Genomic DNA, 18,077 nt, shown 5'->3' with positions numbered 1-18,077 from the left:
AGAAGCCTCCCCTGATAGTCCAGGCTCGACCGCGCTTTCCCAGCCTCCTCTTAACAAAAGAGTCTCCATGTGGTCGTTCCATCTGAAAATCGCTGGGGATTTGTTTTCAGTTTGCGTTGAAATGTGTCTGCTGGTCACACGTACTGCTCTTTGGGAAAAGTGTACGCCGCCACCCCCGGGGGAGGAGAGGACAGACCGGACACCGATGGGTATTTGAAGATGGCAGTGGTGTGGGTGGGCGGAGACAAGGTGTTTTTTGGCGTGTTGGTGCCGCTGCTGCTGGATGCGGTGGGCGGGTGAGGGGAGTGGTAGGGGTGTTGGGGCAGAAACGAGAGAGGAGGGTTGATGGGAGGGGAGTAGGGATCTGGGTAGTCCTCCTTGTTGCAGGCCAGCCTGTAGCTAACGTAGTCCGCTGTGTTTGGAAGCTCCTCGTAAAACCGCCCTGAGTGCTGCGGAGAAATGAGACACGTTTTAATCACGGCTATTACAGATATACTGTACATGTACTTGCATGCATACAGCGCGTGTACTTAAAGGTACCATGTGACCAATGTTTTAATGGGTGTCTGTGCAAGCTGCTCGCCCTGAGAGCGCTCTGCATTAATCAGGGCTGATCTCCAATAAGAGCTGAATGGACTCTTGCAAGTGCAGTGATGAATGCAAAAGAATGACGATTTTTTTCTTCTGGTGAGGTGGGACAAGATCCGCCTCTATTATTCTTGTTACTTTAGAGTTTGATAAAGTCAATACAATTTACACATTTAAAAAAAATATTAATATGCTGGTAGGTCACAAAATGTTCAAACACCAACGAGTTTAAATTCATAAGGATGCAATCATTGTTAAACCTTACTGAAACCACTTCAATATTACCAAACAGAAATAGTATAACAACACCAGACATATGCTAGCAAGGGATCTTAAGAATTGAGAGCTGTTCACAAAGCTGCTGCTACTAACTATTGGTAAGATACAAATGGTGGGTTAGTCCGGTCGCTTTGGATAACATCAGGCTGTTGTGACGGACTCACTATGTCCACTGGGATTGTTCGACAGGTTGATCTGCGTCAGTGAATGTGAAATAAAATATACATCAATACACATCTAAATACAATTTAGATTTCTGTTTGAGAAATACCATGTTTCATTGTTAGCATTCATCAATGACTCCGCTAGCCTTTAGCAGCGTACATACTTTTCTCTGTTTTTGCACTACATCGCCATTTAGTGTGAACCTGCTCCACCTCAATTTGACCAGACGTCAGGAACAAATTCTTCAGTTCGTCACACTCTTTGATGTGTGGTCCTTGTGATAAATGAAGAACAAACACCAACCAATAAACCAATCGATTACCTGGATATCATCTACTGGTCTTTTCCTCATCTGCTGGGAAGGTTTTCTGGATGGGGAGGCGTTTCTGATCAAAGAGAATACAGGTCAGGTCGTTGGGAAGGCGGGAGAGGATGCAAAGCCCGTTGGGACGATGGAAATATAAGCGACCGTTTACGTACGAGGAGTTCCCTTTTCTACTTCTTATTTTGAGCACCAGGACGGTGATGGTAATGCCCATGAGAACTCCAGCAGCCAGTAACAACGCGATTACACTGATGACATCACCAGTTGCGATCTGCGGCAGAGGCTTTTCTACAGAGAAAACACACGCAGAATTCAGACCAACACATTCCGTGTTTACGGGAGCATTCGGGGGTGCAGTAAGCGTCAAATCAAATCACCAAAGACGGCGGGAAAACAGACCTATAATGCTGATCTCCAAAGAGCCCGATCGTGTCCCGATGCTGTTGGTTGCATCACACACATAGGTGCCCTGCATGTCGTACGTGACCGGCCCTTTAAGGGTCAGGACGTTGTCTCGGATCTCTGCATTGCTTGGTATGGAGCCGTTAATTCTGAAGAAACAAGGCAGAGAAATACAGAAAAGTTCAGCATCAACAACATGTTTTCCATGTGAATAACTCTTAATCCTTGTGGTATTAATCCCATTTCCCACAAGATGGAATTGATGAAATAGAAGAGACAATAACAAAATTATTTTACAGTTTGAGTGGACAAGCTAAAGTGCAACACACAGCTGTCAATAACCATAATCCCGTTGTATGTGCAGGAAGGCAACCATAGCACAAATACAGATGTCTAAGAGTTTAGGGCAAGAAATTCAAGAAAAAAAGAAAAAAGTCGAAACCAACAATTGACAAAATAAAAGGCAAGCAGCCGTTTTGTTTGTTTCACTTGTATGCAAAACGTAAAGATTCTTGATTCAGAAATAGCAAACAAAAGTTGCTGAGAGGACTGACTCCAATATAATCAATAAAATGTATTTATTAATATTTTCCTGCCGGTATTAAGTTAAGTTGAGTGAAACAGAAAAAGACTACTCACAGTCTCCACTGATACAGAGAGACGGCCGGGTTGGCATCAGCTTGGCAGCTCAGCTGGACGTTCTCTCGGTTCAGATACCAGTTTCCATCAAACCCGTCCACAGAAACCTCTGGCTCATCTGCTTCCAACAGATGCAAGAGACAGAAAATGATCCAATACCGGTAATATTTTGACTTTTTTAACCTAATATTTTTTTGCTTTTTTTCTACACATGTTTTGACTTAACATATCGGGACTTTTTTTCAAAATGTTTTTCAACCTAATCATTTTTTTGACCACTTTTTTTCAGAGAATATTTTTCGACCATTTTTTAAAAACTTTTTCTTTCCAACCATTTAAAAAAAATATTTTTTACTAATTTCCAACGTAATACTTTTTTTCAGGAATACATTTTTAAAATCGACTCATACGGTTTGAGTGCACAAAGTTTTGTCTGAAAAAAAAAGACATACACTGAATGTCGAGGGTGACACTATCAGTGAAGACCTCCTCGTTGTAGGTGGTGACGCAGGTGAGCGTCTCCTTGTGTGTTTCTCTGCTGGGCACCAAAATGTAGTCACTCTGAACAGTGAAGGTCCCGTCTGAGTTGCGGTACTCCCGGGTGGTCACTTCTCCCGGCACCCTCGTCTCCCATCTGGGACACAGAGATACAACAATGCTCGGCTGCAGTAGGGTTTAAACAGTCAGGGTACACAGGGTGCTGTTTGCCGAGAGAGAAGACTTTGTCCACCAAAGCATCTGCACACCTGATGGCACCGGCTGGTTTTCCGTTGGCACAGACGCAGGTGGCCACCGGGGTTTTCAGATTGGACGAACGCGCCACCAGCGTCGGTGTGGACAGACTCATCTGAGTTGTTGGCCGGACTGAGGTAACACAAATGAAAAACAAACATTAATCCAGTATCAGTGTGTATTTTAATATTTAGCCACAGGTGTAGAAGGTGATGGCAGGTAAAAACTTTAACTTTGACTCTACAGTAAATATGATCAGCAGTCAACGTCCCCTCCTCTAATCTTCCTTTTACAAAGTCCATTTGCACACAACAACATTTCAGTTGTGTTTAAGTGTATTCTTGACCTTGGATACAACTGTAGTTTCTATAAAAAAAAGTCCTTAAATAAAAACGTTGCTACTAATGAGGACTACGTATGTCATTCTAGACCTTAAATAAGATATTTAAACATTTCTGGAAATAAGCATATTTCCTCAATGAGGTCCATTGCCCTCCAAATTCTGCCTACAACCATGTTTAACTCTCACTGATTAAGAAGTTTGATCTCGAACATCTCTCCTCCATCCTTTGTGAGGAGAACAATCCACGTGTCATTTCATTTTTAATTTAAATAGGTCTTACCGTAGACAGTGAGGTTTACAGTGTTTTCCCGGTTCCCCGCAGGGAAGGTGGTGTATTCACAGATGTAGGTGGACTCGTCGGCGAGGCGGAGCAGGGAGAAGGTGATGGTGGTGTCTTCCAGGGTCGGAGTTCGCCGCCTCACTGCAGCATTCTTGAAGGTAACGCGGTCCCTGTACGGCGGGGCAACGGACACACCCAGCGAGGGATTGGCGATGGCCACGTTCTGCTTCGTGCCGTTCACCAGCTTCTGCCATGTCACCTTGGGAAAGATGAATGGATGAAGTGATACGAACCATAGACATCTGATTAGGTGTGACAATAGGCTGGGATCTAAAGCAAACACATTGCATATTGCAAATTGACATTTGGCCTATATATCATTTCAGTCCCATTCAGAGGGGTAAGGGTTTGCTGAATACCTGAGAGATTTTGACAGGTGGGAAGCTGTTGATGAACCGACAGCGGAGATCCACCTTTGAGCCAACGAAACCCCACTTCCCATCATCCATTTCAACAGTCTGGCCATTTATTCCTGAAGAAGAAACACAACAGGTAAAGGAAAACATGGCTTTCACCTATGCTCGGTATAGTCCCAGCACACTAATGTTGGCTGCCTCCGACCTGCGCGGCCTAAGCGGGTCACAGTTAGCACGGCTTGTTGAGCTGCTAGAGGGTGCTGAGCTGTCAAAAGTGATTTCAGCAGCATGAGAGGTGAGCTGAGGTCAAAGGTTGTGGATTAGAGTGAGGTATAAATAAGTTACTGTTCCCACTGACTTACTGCTGACCTATAACAGATCCACAGGTTCTACACGGTCCTCGTAGGCACACATGAGAACAGGTTCTGATAAAGTGTAATTAACATCATGTTTAATCTGAGAGCTTCAAAGAGAATGCATTTACTGTTATTTGTGATGCAGGATGGAACATTGAACTAAACAGTGCAGAACAATGGTTGCTCTCATTCTCACACATACATGGTTACACACACACACACACACACTGACACCATTCATGCTAAATATACATCACTGTATCTCAATTACCAGCCATCGTTAATTAAATTACAAGTTTTTGCAGTCTTAACCATTGCTTCGAATTTTGAAAAAGCTTTATACATATATATATATATATATGTATATATATATATATATGAGAGATATATAGCAGAATTTCCCATCCTCAGGGGTAATTTCCACTTTGGAAATGTATTGTATTTTTAAAGAAGCAGATACAAAGAGGCACTATTATTCATCATGTAATCCAATATTCCCATGCTATTAATGGAGGGATATTGATCGGTCCATCAGTGTTCTCGTCTCTTTCAGAGGCAATGAACTAAAATAAAACCAGTGCTGACAGCATCAAAACTACCTCTCCTAAGGTCCCCTTGTTAACAAGAAAGTATTACCAGTAGCAAATACATTGTTTTTTTCACACAACACAAAGCGTTTTTGTGGTCATTCTTTCAGGTTTGTTGGACTTTATTCGTTCGGTCAGTGCTCTTTTCGTCTGACACATAAATCTCATTTTTATTTGAAATTTGAAGTGCTTGATCTTGCCAGCTATCTGTTCATTGATCATGTTAATTTTGTTGTTCTTCTGGGTATTGCCAGAATATTTGGAGCAAGCTCAAAAGATGCAAAACAGTTTTGAGTAATTCTTCAGATTTGTGGGGCAGAGGAATGTGTGGGATAAAAAAAAACACATTTTTATGGTTCTACTTCATCAATTTTGGTCTGTTTCTTCAGTTCGTGGAGCTAATTAGCATCATTTCGGGAGCAAGACCACGCCTCTTCCGATATTTCTATAAATACAGCTCAACCCACTCTTCTTGTTCTCGAGTACGCATTCTGAAAACCCCACCCCCTTTTCTTTTTCTTTTCTTTTCCCTCCCTCTTTTTTTCCAACTTTTTATCTATTATCTTATTTTATCTTATACAGTGAAAAATCTTAATCCCTCTAAACACTGAGCTGTAGGTGCATTCATATAATTCAACATCCATATACCAGGAGAGGTCAGCAACTGGAAATCGTGTCACAAGACTGTAACTGTACATTATAAAAGTTAAAAGTGGTTTACTTGGAGCTATCTTAAAGGCTTACAAAGGTAAACAAAACGCCATAAATGATTCTGTCTATTCTGTGTAACTTGAATGTCACTCTGCGCTATTCACTGCTTTATGACTTTGCCGGTGTCTTAAGTTGCACTGAGCAACAAAAGTATTCAAGAAAGTACTTCAAATTCAACTGATGGAAGACTTTATTTTTTTTAGATATTTTATGTAACAAAAGGGAGGAGGCATGTCAGTGGCATCACCTGAGACAAAAACATGAACAATACCTAAATTAGATTATAATAAGAAAAATTTAATAATTCCCTACAAAATTATTTTAGATTTCGCCGCGAATAATAATAATCTGTTTGGTATATATAACATTGTATGAATGCGAGCTTAAACCTAAAAGGACCCATCTGTACTGCTGACATCATTTATCTAAAAGATGGCCTTCACACAATGTGCAGTACAATCTGAGCCTCATTTTGTTTTATTAATACCTTCAGTGGTTTCATATTAAAGCTGGAGTTCACTTTTATAAATGATTGTGTGTTCGTGTGGTTGGGAGGGTGGACGGCAAGCAGTGTGAGTAGATTACAGCATTTAGGATATTAAAGTGCATCTGCATGATGGTCCATTTGCTGCTATACATATGGACAGCTCCATATTATCAAATGTTTTAGTGGGAATTTGTGAAAATTCGTTCTGAACAAATATATTGGTGCATGTTTATAGATCTTATTTAACCTTTTCATCAGTGTTAATGTTGTCCACATTTGAAACATGTTTTTTTATTAATGATAAGCAATCTTTCAAATTGTCATTGCTTATACAGGAAATGGATGAAAGGTATTATAACATCTCTGGTTTCACATCTTGGTGAACAATTGTAAAAAAATGTATGTAGGATGTATTTTAAGTTAAAGCCAGCAAAGCACAGTCCAACAATGACGAAACCTGCATTTTAGCATGAGATTGTCTTGAGATTAGTATTAGAGTGTTTGTGGTGTGTTACTGGCCCAACCCCCACCTTCTATCCACTGTCAATGTGAAGAAACATAAAAGCATTCTTGTGAAATACAGATAAACTGCAAGTCAATCTCTTATTTATTCCAGTCCTGCTTTATTAAGTCCTTTCACTGGTGTTTTTTTTTTCTTTGCCTTAACCATATAATTGACACACGCGTATCCCACTGAGAATCCCCCCTACAAAAGCTCAGTCGCTGAGCTGATTAAGGGGCTTTAGGTGAGAACCAGACCCACAGAGAGCCAAGCTCACTATCACAAAGACACACAACCTTTCACATCTCGTTGGTCCCACGTCTCTCCCACCTTCCTCTTTTCCGCTGTGAATGCTGACATTCTTCTATTGTTTAGGCGATGGGAAATGACCTCAGCCCATGACAATAAACTATAACCAGCAGCACACTGGCAAGGGACGACCATGGGAACGTAGCTAAACAATAGGAATATTGTTTCACGCTTGAATGGGCACCATGAGGAAAGAGCAAGAGCAACACAACGTGGTTGTGGGTCCGTCTGTTCATATCCTGAGTGCACATCCTCCATCTTCCTACATCATTGTCACTGTATGCTGAGCCACTTTAACCTCTTCTGGTGTGTGTATGTGTGTGTGAGAGAGAGTTAAACAGAGGAGGCAGGTTTTGCTGTAGGATTTTTGGTAAAGAAGGGATACACCTACACCAAATTAAAGTATGATCATTGTTATATTTAGTCCTTTTTTAAGCAGGAAAGGCTCTTTGAGATTAGGAAAATATGTTTTCAAGAGTTTTCTGGCCACTGATACGTGCATATGAGATTTTAACCTGGGAACAGCCTGAATGACACCATAACAACTGTGTTGGTTGGAGCTGAGTGAAACTAAAACTAGTGCCAACATGCTGATGTTAGGAAGGAAACTGCGTTCACTTGCTTATCCCTTAATCGGTGGCTTTAGAATTGATTCAGACAGAATTTATACGGAATTAAGTTTTTGTATTCTTTAGCCAAACACAGAAACTTAAATCAGAAAATGTTTGGAAAAACCCAAGTGCCAACTGTTTTGGCACGATGGCACCAAATCAGTATTTCAGTTATTTACAAATATACGTCTTTGATGCAAACTAATGAAGCTGCCATCATTTTTCTGCAGTGCTGCTAAAAATAAAGATTATGGTATTAAAGTGCAATTTTTGAACGCTGAACAAAATAGAATTTACTTCCAGCAATCAGATACTGGAAGAAAAAGACTGAACTTATGCGACAGACGAGAAAATGAAAACCAGAGCGAAAGAAAGAGAAGTGCACAGATTAACAGTTTAATCTTCAGGATTTCAAATCTGTGATTGATCGGGGATTACACACTGTGTTTATGTCTTTGGTGTTGGTTCCATGTGGGGGACACTGAAGCGCGGTCAAGACAGGCTCACGCACAAAACTTGGACTAAAACCTTGCCGTTGCAAAACTACGTGCAGCCTAAAACTGACAGGAGTGATACGAGTGTGTACCAGTTCCTGTTATTATTCACTCGGGATGCGATTGTGCGCTCCCAAATTTAGATATTCCCTCATTTTTCCACTATATTGATTATAATCTCTTTGTGATTGGGATCTGTCTGCACATGCACGGATACGTGTGCATGTTGTTGTGGGTGTGTAATCTCTGTGGCGCTGCGGGAACGTGGAGTGTGCACTTGGCCAGTGTTCAGCGGGCAGCTCACAGGATTATAGTGACTGTTGCCGCTGCGTCTGTTTTGGAAAATGAGTGGAGAATGAAATACCACAAAGAGATGGAGATAAACAAACAAAGTGTCTGTGTGAGAATGATCCACTGGCTGACTGACACTTGAGGGGAAGAGAGAAATGGGACAAATCTGGATTGGACGGATGCACAAAAAAGAGACAAACAAAAGAGCAAAGGGCCAGAAGGCCTATGTGCTTGCGCTGGATTATTATTTGTGGAGTGGAGTCTGTGTGATCCAGCTGCAGACAGTGGATTATGCAAAATGTCATATGCCTGTCTGTCAGTCTCGGTCAGCCTTTTCTGCGTCCTTTCCGCAGCGGAAAACTGTGATTTATTTGCAGAAACATCGCAGTGATTGCCTGTGCAGCACACACACGTCAACCTGCTGGGGACTCATGAGTCTGTCACCCACTGACAGACTCACCATCCAGAGGAAGACGGACACACTGCAGCAACAGTCAGCAGGCCGACACCTGGCAGCGATCATGTTGTTGTAGCCGCCCTGCTCCATGTGTGGCTCTAATCCACCGCTCTGTCCTTCAACATGACAATTCCACACATGGCATAGCCTCACATGCAGAAGTACTACAACTACAGCAGGGGGGGAGGTTACGACTGAGTGAGTGAAAAAAGCAATCACAGCAGATGTCACAGCAGCTAAACACATCCGCATGCTGCCACAATCGCTTTTGTCATCAAGTAATATGTATAACATCACTCCCCCTCTTTTATTACACAGCCACAAGTCAGATGCTAGCTGCATGTTTGACCCCAGCTTAGTGTGATTACACAGCTGCACCTGTTAGAATGCGGAAAGAGTTACAGTCATTCAAACACACACACACACACACACACAACACTGTAAATGAGGGGATGCCATCTGCAGGGGCGACCTCATCTTAGTGTGATTACATCACTGCACCTGCTGAAGGCGAGTTTAGTTGGACAACTGTGTAACACACAATGAAAAAAATGAGTATTGTGTCAGGGATGAGCTTATTTGGGTTAAAGATGTTATGAAATGAGATGCTAGTTAAAGAAAAACAGGTTGTAAGATGCTGGTGTGAAAAGGAATGAACCTTTAGAGAATATTGAAAATGTGTTTCAACTATGATAAAATTAAAATTAAAATAATTAGGTACCTTATATGGGGGTTTATAAGTTGAAACTAATTAATCATTTATTCCTAATTTACAAACCAGTTGAAATAATCAGAACTCTTGGTTTATCAACGTAATTGCTTTGTAACCCAGAAGTTGCAAGAAATCTCCAAAACAACAGTACATTATTTGTTAATGATTGATTAATTAACTAATTAATTAAAACATGCTTACCCTTTATCAAGAGTGACTAATCATAGAGTTGCTTTCGTTTTATTTTAACCTACTGTACCGGAATGAAAAAAGTCTTCCAATGAATTATTTTGTAAGGAACACTAATGTAAAAATGAACCTAGTAACAATCTATACATAATATAGAAGCGCATCCACCAAAATAAAAGCCTAAATTTAAATTAAAAATTAAAAAATGTCATGCTCAAGCAGGTTGAAGAGGGTTGCACAGCATCCAATTTAAACTACAATCACATTAAACTTCAACCACGAATTGATCGATCTCTACGCTGAATGTAACGTTACCTCCTGCGTTTTGATTGGTTAAGATGTATAAATGAATCATGCGTTTTCACCTGGATTCACATGTCACATTAAAATGATTCAACCTACCTGGAATAACAGAAGCAGTTATCAGGAATATCCAAAATCCAGTGCCGTCCATGCCCAGAGCACCCTTGCCAGCTTCTTGCTGTGATGCAATTCCCAGTGTGCACTTGTTTTACGCCTCCCGTCTCCCGGACTGAGCGCACGGCGGCAGGTTCGGCGCGTCGGGTGTTGTCTGTCACGTGTCCAGTCAGGTCCCCATGTATGCGACAAGGACACACCCCTCTAATCCGCAAACAAATGATTTATCGAACTTAATTTAACTCACCCGGGGTGACTTTTTCCTTTCTCCCACTCTAGTGCAGAGTACCCTAATGAAGTAGCGGTCTCTGTCGGGTTGAAGCTCGGGCGGGGATAAAGCAGCTTAACACGTGGGCAGATTATTTCCGAGATAGCCTCTCCCGCCCCCCCACCCCCTCTTGAGCTGAGAAACCCGCCGGCTGTCTCTAGTGCACATTAGGTGGGGGGATTGGGTCGGGCGGGGGGAGGCTAATGAGCAGACTCAATAGATACAACCAGGGGCGGACAGGGACGTAGATACAGGAATTAGGTGCCAGTAACTGTAGCCCCCCACACACCACTCCCTCAAATGTATTACAACTCCTTATTGCCTTACATTTTTAAATGTGTCAAACTTTTCAATCATTGCTTTTGAACATAAAACTTGAAACTCATGCAGTCAGATACGGAGTTTACATGTTCTGTCTTTTTGTGTATTGGTTTCACCAGGTTACTCATTCAGGCCGCAGACTGATTGTAGAAATGTGAGCAATCCATCTGTGCAGATGTTGAACAGCTGGCCCTGCGCTGTACTGAGGACGCAGAGCTGAACAAGCTCAAAACTGTTGAGATAACAGTGGTCGTCTGCAGAATTCCACCAACCTATTATTTTCATATATCATTTTGTATACATTTTACAATAATAAATGTTTTTGCTGTTCCAACTGCCACTTTTTTGTCCTTTTTTCTTTGTTCATTTTTTATTCTTTATATATAAATTGAGAGTAGCAGAAAACAGGAGTAAATTCACAAACTGTGTCTGCGCATATAAGCCAATATTCTGATTCTTAATTTTCTCCCATCTCCAGCACAGAGCATTCGGGTGCTCGGTAACTAGGGATATATATATATAAACACATTTAAAGATACAATAAGTACTATTGAGGGAAGAAAATATCTTACCCGCGTTCAACTAACTTACATTTAAAGATTTTGGTCATTTTCCTCCACATAGAGCATATTCTTATGAACCTCAATGGCACCTCGTGCATAAATCTGCACCCTATACCTTCTTTGTGAAATTCCTATTATTGGCCTCAGGGTGGAAACACTGTGCTATTTTCCACGAGTCAGTTGGTATGACAGAGCGAGAAAATTTCTACTGGGACAAATTCACCCTGTGTTGCTTGTTTGTACTGTGCATACAGAATGCAATCCTTAAATTAAAGTAGTCAAGAGTTTGTCAAACAGGATGCATTGCAAGAACAACCCCATTCCACGCATTTATGATGTACGATAATAGCTTTAAAAGCAGAAAGGTGAGGGCACCACTAAAGGAGACATGAGGGAAAATCAGGACAGGAGTTGAGCTCCAGAAACAATACAACGGTGAGGAGAGGACCAGAGGGAAAAGGGAACAAGGTCATAGCACGCAGTTTGTGAAAACCATGACGTCGACAGACTTTTGCAGCCCTCCCGCTGTCCCCCATCAGGCACTGCAGAGGAGCAAGACGAATCAGAGCGCTCTCTGGTCCACCATCATCCCTCCCACTTGCTCCTTCCACCACTCTGTTTCGCTCCCAGCCCGTCTCAGAAGTGTGATGCTCTGCAGTGCTGCTCACTGAAGCCACCAGCTGTTTATCCCCCCCGGTCGGACAAAAGCACGCAGGCAAGAGCAGCTACATCATCCAGCCCCGACAGCAGGTAAGGCTCCTCGCAAGCTTGCAGCTTGAGGAATAGATATGAGCACTTGGGTCATATTAAGGACACATGGAATATGCTAGAACATTTAGGCACACATCACATGATCACAGAAATTATCCATGTGCAGTGATGTGGACACATTTGTCTATGACTTAATAACTCTTAATGTAATATTTAACTTTGGATGCAGATAAATGCAACAAATGTGTCAAGGGCGTTGGAAAAATGTGAGGAATGAGCAGTAAACAGGGCAGAGCCTGTGTCCTCTTTGAATCATGTCAAGTCATTGGATCGGGCTACAGGTGGGCTCAGATCACGTTCTGGAGGCCACCAGAGGACAATCAAAGTCCTTTAGATCAGATCAGCTGAACAGTGTTGGCCCAAAACAAATGTAAAGTAGACCAAAATATATTTACGGTATTTGTATTTTTTCCATTGGTATCTTTTTTACCCTTTCCCTTATTGTTGTTTATGCACATCAGATTACAGTAAATTATATCATGACCTCAACAAGACTAACCTAATAACTGCCTGCAGAGAGCGCAAGCTTCTGGTTGAGAATAACTGTTTTGAATGGTTTATTTTTCTATATGGAATATTTACAATGTATAAATAATCCTTGTAATTTTCTTTACTCTTTTTTTTCCAAAGTTAGATGAATGCCTTTCCATCATGATCAATTATCTGTTTGCGTTTGGAGTGCTGGCAGGTCAGAATTACTTCTTCAATATTTCTTCTGTGATATCTGGACACTTTAACGCAGGCTTCCATTACATGTCGTATGTCTCTCAATGCTCTCGTCCCCTCTACGTTCTCCGTATGCTCTCCCGTGTTTTACTCCAGGGTTGCTGATCCCAGCCGAGTGCGATCTGATATCCGTGTGTGTTGAAGACGACAATGACCTGAGAGTGGACTGTCTGATTGAGCCCACGCCCAACCAGATCAACAGCTACGAGTTCTCATGGTCCTCTGGAACCAAAGAGTCCCTCATTAACACCAATGTCTCCGGTTCAGCAGCAGAGGGCCAGTTCAAAGACAAAAGCTACGTGGAGGAGCTGGAGCCTCACGGCTACAGAATGACCCTGAACGGCTTCACAGACAGTCTCCCACACAACACCACCTACATGTGCAAAATATCCGGGGAGGCTGCAAGAGTCAATGTGATGAAAGGTGGGTGGATTGTGGATGTGGCACAAAGGCAGGGAGCACGAGAATGAGTGAGTGGGAGACTTGTTACAGAGGATTTTGATCACTCTTTGCTCCCTCTGCAGATCAACTTGTCCCATGTTCAGCTGTGAGCGTGTTTCTGAAGAGCTCCTGCTCCTGGATCGTTTGTTTTCTGCTCTTCATCTATCAAACACACAGCTAAAAGAAAAGGCGTGCAAACTCGTGCTGGCTCACCCATGTCTAACCACGCATCTGTCATATATCAAACATCAATTAAAAACATGCACCCACGTTTTCAACAGCTCGCCATTATGTCCGTCTCTTTTTTGTTTTCCTCCCAAGAGCATTGGAATAGCTTTAGAATGTTTTCATAACTCTCTTTGACCAGGAAAGAGTGAAGATGATTCAATAGAGATGTTAAGAGATTGAGAGCTTTTTGTTGCTGAGGAACACATGTTTGTGTATAAATAAACTGAGTAACTTGTAATGGCAATACTACTTTTTAAGCTGCAGGATTTGTTTTCAATAAAGTGATGCTATTTAAAAAAAAAAGTTTTGTTGTCAATTCAGTGTTCTCGTTGTTTTACAAATATTTAGTACAAACGTATATATATATATACATATATATACTATTTGAACTGCAACTGAAGCTCAAAATACTGTAAGCACTATTACTGATGCTTCTGCTACCCTGCTTGTACTATTACTTTGACAGTAAAACAGTTTTGCCTCCGGCCTTACAGGCGATATGTTTCAGCTCATAGCTATTTAAGATAAAAGAGTTCAGCTCTCAACACTGCAAATTCTACAATCCAACTAGCCACCAGGTTTTTGAGAAATCCAGTGCATAGCTTTTCGGCGTAAACACTTTTTTCAGGAGATTCTCCTACTTACTAAACCACTAACGAGAATGGCTTTATTCATATTATTCATCACATAACATCATTTTTCCCCCAGCCACTTAGTTCATAACGATGAAGTTGCCCCCACCTTAAGTACATTGCGTTCTTAGTTCAAGTGAGGTTGTTCGCTTTTTAACAAGGCTTCTGCTTTACAATTGTCATTCTTGACCCTCGGTGCTACCCGTACTTTCTGACAACACAACAATGGCCGCTTCAACCAGCAGCAAAGTACCAGAACTATCTAAAGCCGAGTACCTTAAACGTTATTTATCCGCCGACAAAGATGCCAAAAAAGCTAAAGGGAAACTTAAAAAGAAACGGCGTAAAATTCCCGAGAAGGGGTGAGTCAATGGCAACGTTTTTACCAAACTTTTTGGGCAGGTTGTGCGCTTGTGTTAGCCGTTAAGCTAACCGAGGTAGCTGCTGCCGCTTTGGCTTCGCGCTGCCTCGTATTTGAAACGTGCGTGTACCTCGCTCACTTTTACTTCTCTTGTTCAAGACTTAAAATTGTCGACGATGACATAGACTGGAAACAGATGGTTGTAGAGGACGATCAGAGCGAAGAGGACGAAGAGGAAGCTCCAGTGGTGAGAATTAAAACCTTATCTGCCGTTAGTATGCTAGCAAGTGCCCATTAACGCTAAATCACATTCAAATATTAGCTTTCTTCTCTCTGTAATGTTCTTATCCAAGGGTGGTAAGGGGGATCTAGCCTTCTATAATCTTATCCATGCGGATGTATTAAAGAGATAGAATCCATGCATGGCAAAATGTATCATTGTTATAAAATCTTTGCCAAACCAACCTCTTGAAATCGCCTCTCTTGTTTATCTGCTGAGATTGCTGAGATGATTGATGATCGACCAGAAGAAGTGAAACAGCTGGAAGCCTTCAGGACTAGCAATAGATGGAAAGTAATTGGAGGTAATTGCTATTTGTGAATGTAGTTAATTGTGGTTCTATTTCTGTCTAAACATCTTTGTTAACTTTGAGTCCCTCTTCCAATAGCTGACGAAAAGGAAGACGAAGAAGATGTGGACGGCAGTGATCATCAACAATCCGAGCCTGTGGCATCAAGCAGGACTCGTCATGACTCTCCCGACAAATCCCCTTCTAACAGAGGTCGTCATGACTCTCCAGACTTCTCACCTCCTCGGCAACGCCTGGGAACAAGTAAAGATGAGAAAGGTAATGAGAGCACAACAGCTAGAGGATCCTCCAAAGTTGGTATGCAGTTTATCACCATAAAGATACCCATTAAGTTGTGAAAGTGGCATGTATTATATTTGATTGATCGCTCAAAAATCCATTTCATTTTACTGTTTTACAAAAGTTATAATAAGATTAATTAATGATTTTGAAGTCTTAATCCTTTAAATAATATTGTATATCACAATCCAGTGTGTAAAAAAGGATTTAATTATATAAACAAAATTTTAAAAATGTTTATTTTTCAGATTCATCTCCTGCCAGAAAAAAACCCATTAACAATCGTTCACCTAATTCTCAACGTTCCCCACTGGCAAAGAGGGCTCAGAACAGGCACGATTCAGACATGGACCAGTCACCTCCGCGGAAAAAGGGATTAAAGGGAGGAGCTTCAGACTCTGACCAATCTCCTCCGAGAAGGCACGCAAAAACAAAACAAGGCTCTGATTCCGACCAGTCGCCTCCCCGGAGACGGCCACGAAGTGAAAATAACCCAGATGAAGATCTGTCACCACCTCGTAGGTCTGGCCAGTCCCAGGTGAGCAAAGAGTGATATACATTCTGATTTGCCTGAAATTGCTGTGTTTATGCAACATCCAGTTGATCAGAACCAAGCCACTCTTCTTGTTTCCTTCTCAGGGTCCGAGGATGCTTTCTGGTGGGAAGGCAGGTCTGGTTTCTGTAGATGTTTTAAGGAAGGAGCAGGAGGAGAATCGTCGCAACGAAAGAAAAAACCAACCACTAGAAGGTTGGCTTTCATTTTTTAGACTATTTTCCTTCACAACTGTTGACTAGAAAGCTTACTTTCCATTTCATAGTCTCAACATGCTCTTGCCGCCTGCCAATTGTATTTGTCCATGGTTTTTATCTGTTCTTTTAAGTTGGATTGATGCAGTTCTTATTCAGATTACATACCTACCTATTGTTAGATGAATCCCGCAATGCCCAGACGGTGTTCCGAGACAAGACTGGTAAAAGGAGAGATTTGGAAACTGAGAGAGAAGAGAAGAAGAGGAAAGCTGGTGAAAAAGCAGCAAAGGACGAGAAATACGCTCAGTGGGGTAGAGGGTAAGTGTGCATACACTCACCCATCAGAGTAAACTACAGGGTGCGCTTATTTCGTGTCCTGATTTGTTTCCACCATTGAAGTTGATGTGTGTTCATAGGTTGGCCCAGGGCCAGATGTATCAGCAGAAACTTGAGGATGCAGTAGTTGAAGCCCAGAAGCCTCTGGCACGTCACCGCGATGACGAGGATCTTGACCGCATGTTGAGAGAGCAACAAAGAGAAGGAGATCCAATGGCTGCCATGCTCAGAAAGAAAAAGGAGCGAAATACCTCACACGGTGAAACTTGTCTACCTTCTTCCCCGAGTTGAACGATCCAAAATGGTTACCACATATTATCAAACCGTAAATCATCTTCTTTTTTTTTTGCAGACAAACCTCGATATAAAGGCCCACCCCCACCTCCCAACCGCTTCAATCTTCTACCAGGCTATCGCTGGGATGGAGTTGACAGGTACTGTCCTTGTGTTTTTTGTGTGTGAGAATTGTTGAAAGAGGGACTTAAGTGTTGTAGTTTATACTACCATCTTACAAGAAATACAGTTACCAAAATATGCATAATTTAATTATCACAATTTTGCCTCTATATTAAAGTGAACATGCCGTGAGCTTTTATTTGAGATTTGCGCATGTTCATCAAATCAAAAGAGGAAGTTGTGATTACAGAAATAACTGCAATTTGTGTGTGTGTGTGTCTCTCTCAGGTCAAATGGTTTTGAAAAGAAACGCTACTCTCGAATGGCCGATAAAAAGGCTGTCCAGGAGGAAGCCTACAAATGGAGCGTGGAGGACATGTAAGGGCAATACCAAACAGATGGAGCGGAGCTGAAGAGTAGGATGGTTCATCAGTAGAGTTAGACAGAATATCTAATCAATTATGTTAAGGCAACGGTGGATTACACCCATCTACTTCACAACACTGATACTTTGAAATAGACGATTTACTTTATTTTTCAAAGCTGGCTGATACTGTACAGTGGTCTTCACACTATATGTGTTTAACCATGAAATAAATTGAATAATTGTACATAGCAGTGAAGGGATGTCATATGTTTTTCACTGTTTATTAAATGATGTTTTTGATAAGAACTGTGCCTTTGTCACTCAAGTGTTCACATAAACCAATCAATTTGCAAATGATACATATAGCTGACATTGTTATTTTGCATTGTCGAACTATATGTTACCAAGTAGTCAAATATTGGACACAGAGGATATTCAAACACGTGTTTACAGTAAGTGAGCCTTTTAGTGAGGATGGTCTTATTTTGTCAGAAATTACAGTGCTATGGATGAAATCATACCACAGCTATAGAGCTTACATCTGAGAACATCCATCTCTTTGAATACCAAAACCTTGAGTAAGGAAAGTTGTGTGATAGTGCATTTCAAATAATTAACTTTGCTTTGCTTCATAAATTGCAGCATTTTAGTTACTATAACTATCTTACAACTAACTATAATATATATATATAATATATATCACTGAAAATTACAGTGAATTACGCATATTTATAAACAAATTTTACATAAATATGG

General features: G+C 41.4%; 3 protein-coding genes across 3 annotated transcripts; 2 read left to right on the top strand and 1 right to left on the bottom strand.

The window, feature by feature from the left end:
• Positions 1 to 88: 88 nt before the first annotated feature.
• Positions 89 to 10,665, bottom strand: nectin1a (nectin cell adhesion molecule 1a). The gene is made up of 10 exons (XM_037466611.2): positions 10,278 to 10,665; positions 4,173 to 4,285; positions 3,754 to 4,012; positions 3,145 to 3,262; positions 2,851 to 3,032; positions 2,399 to 2,516; positions 1,757 to 1,908; positions 1,513 to 1,645; positions 1,355 to 1,418; positions 89 to 449 (listed from the first exon to the last, which is right to left on the bottom strand). Exons 1-10 carry the CDS (start codon positions 10,327 to 10,329, stop codon positions 135 to 137), a joined length of 1,506 nt encoding a protein of 501 aa, XP_037322508.2. The 5' UTR covers positions 10,330 to 10,665; the 3' UTR covers positions 89 to 134.
• Positions 10,666 to 12,002: 1,337 nt separating this feature from the next.
• Positions 12,003 to 13,913, top strand: LOC119215608 (thy-1 membrane glycoprotein-like). Its single transcript, XM_037467890.2, has 4 exons — positions 12,003 to 12,194; positions 12,846 to 12,903; positions 13,038 to 13,364; positions 13,466 to 13,913. The coding sequence occupies exons 2-4, from the start codon at positions 12,867 to 12,869 to the stop codon at positions 13,561 to 13,563; spliced, it is 462 nt and encodes a 153-aa protein (XP_037323787.2). The 5' UTR covers positions 12,003 to 12,194; positions 12,846 to 12,866; the 3' UTR covers positions 13,564 to 13,913.
• Positions 13,914 to 14,418: 505 nt separating this feature from the next.
• Positions 14,419 to 17,572, top strand: bud13 (BUD13 homolog). Its single transcript, XM_037467888.2, has 10 exons — positions 14,419 to 14,604; positions 14,763 to 14,850; positions 15,103 to 15,187; positions 15,272 to 15,451; positions 15,721 to 16,010; positions 16,112 to 16,220; positions 16,402 to 16,540; positions 16,639 to 16,817; positions 16,911 to 16,992; positions 17,243 to 17,572. The coding sequence occupies exons 1-10, from the start codon at positions 14,468 to 14,470 to the stop codon at positions 17,334 to 17,336; spliced, it is 1,383 nt and encodes a 460-aa protein (XP_037323785.2). The 5' UTR covers positions 14,419 to 14,467; the 3' UTR covers positions 17,337 to 17,572.
• The last annotated feature ends 505 nt before the right edge of the window (positions 17,573 to 18,077 follow it).

This window comes from Pungitius pungitius, chromosome 16 (genome assembly GCF_949316345.1).
Source record: "Pungitius pungitius chromosome 16, fPunPun2.1, whole genome shotgun sequence".
NCBI classification, from domain to species: Eukaryota; Metazoa; Chordata; class Actinopteri; order Perciformes; family Gasterosteidae; genus Pungitius; species Pungitius pungitius.
The sequence above is the reverse complement of the archived record's forward strand: the minus strand, read 5'-3'. Positions and strand labels throughout refer to the sequence as shown.

What these genes read in the sequence shown, in the direction of transcription:
- nectin1a (XM_037466611.2), bottom strand. Translation starts at nt 10,329, where the DNA reads ATGGACGGCACTGGATTTTGGATATTCCTGATAACTGCTTCTGTTATT. An exon ending in CACCTGTCAAAATCTCTCAG is followed by an intron (nt 4,013 to 4,172) that starts GTATTCAGCAAA and finishes ATCTTTCCCAAG; the next exon opens with GTGACATGGCAGAAGCTGGT. An exon ending in GACCAGTAGATGATATCCAG is followed by an intron (nt 450 to 1,354) that starts GTAATCGATTGG and finishes ATTTCTCCGCAG; the next exon opens with CACTCAGGGCGGTTTTACGA.
- LOC119215608 (XM_037467890.2), top strand. Translation starts at nt 12,867, where the DNA reads ATGATCAATTATCTGTTTGCGTTTGGAGTGCTGGCAG. An exon ending in TGCGTTTGGAGTGCTGGCAG is followed by an intron (nt 12,904 to 13,037) that starts GTCAGAATTACT and finishes GTTTTACTCCAG; the next exon opens with GGTTGCTGATCCCAGCCGAG. An exon ending in AAGAGTCAATGTGATGAAAG is followed by an intron (nt 13,365 to 13,465) that starts GTGGGTGGATTG and finishes CTCCCTCTGCAG; the next exon opens with ATCAACTTGTCCCATGTTCA.
- bud13 (XM_037467888.2), top strand. Translation starts at nt 14,468, where the DNA reads ATGGCCGCTTCAACCAGCAGCAAAGTACCAGAACTATCTAAAGCCGAG. An exon ending in AAAAAACCAACCACTAGAAG is followed by an intron (nt 16,221 to 16,401) that starts GTTGGCTTTCAT and finishes ACCTATTGTTAG; the next exon opens with ATGAATCCCGCAATGCCCAG. An exon ending in TACGCTCAGTGGGGTAGAGG is followed by an intron (nt 16,541 to 16,638) that starts GTAAGTGTGCAT and finishes GTGTGTTCATAG; the next exon opens with GTTGGCCCAGGGCCAGATGT.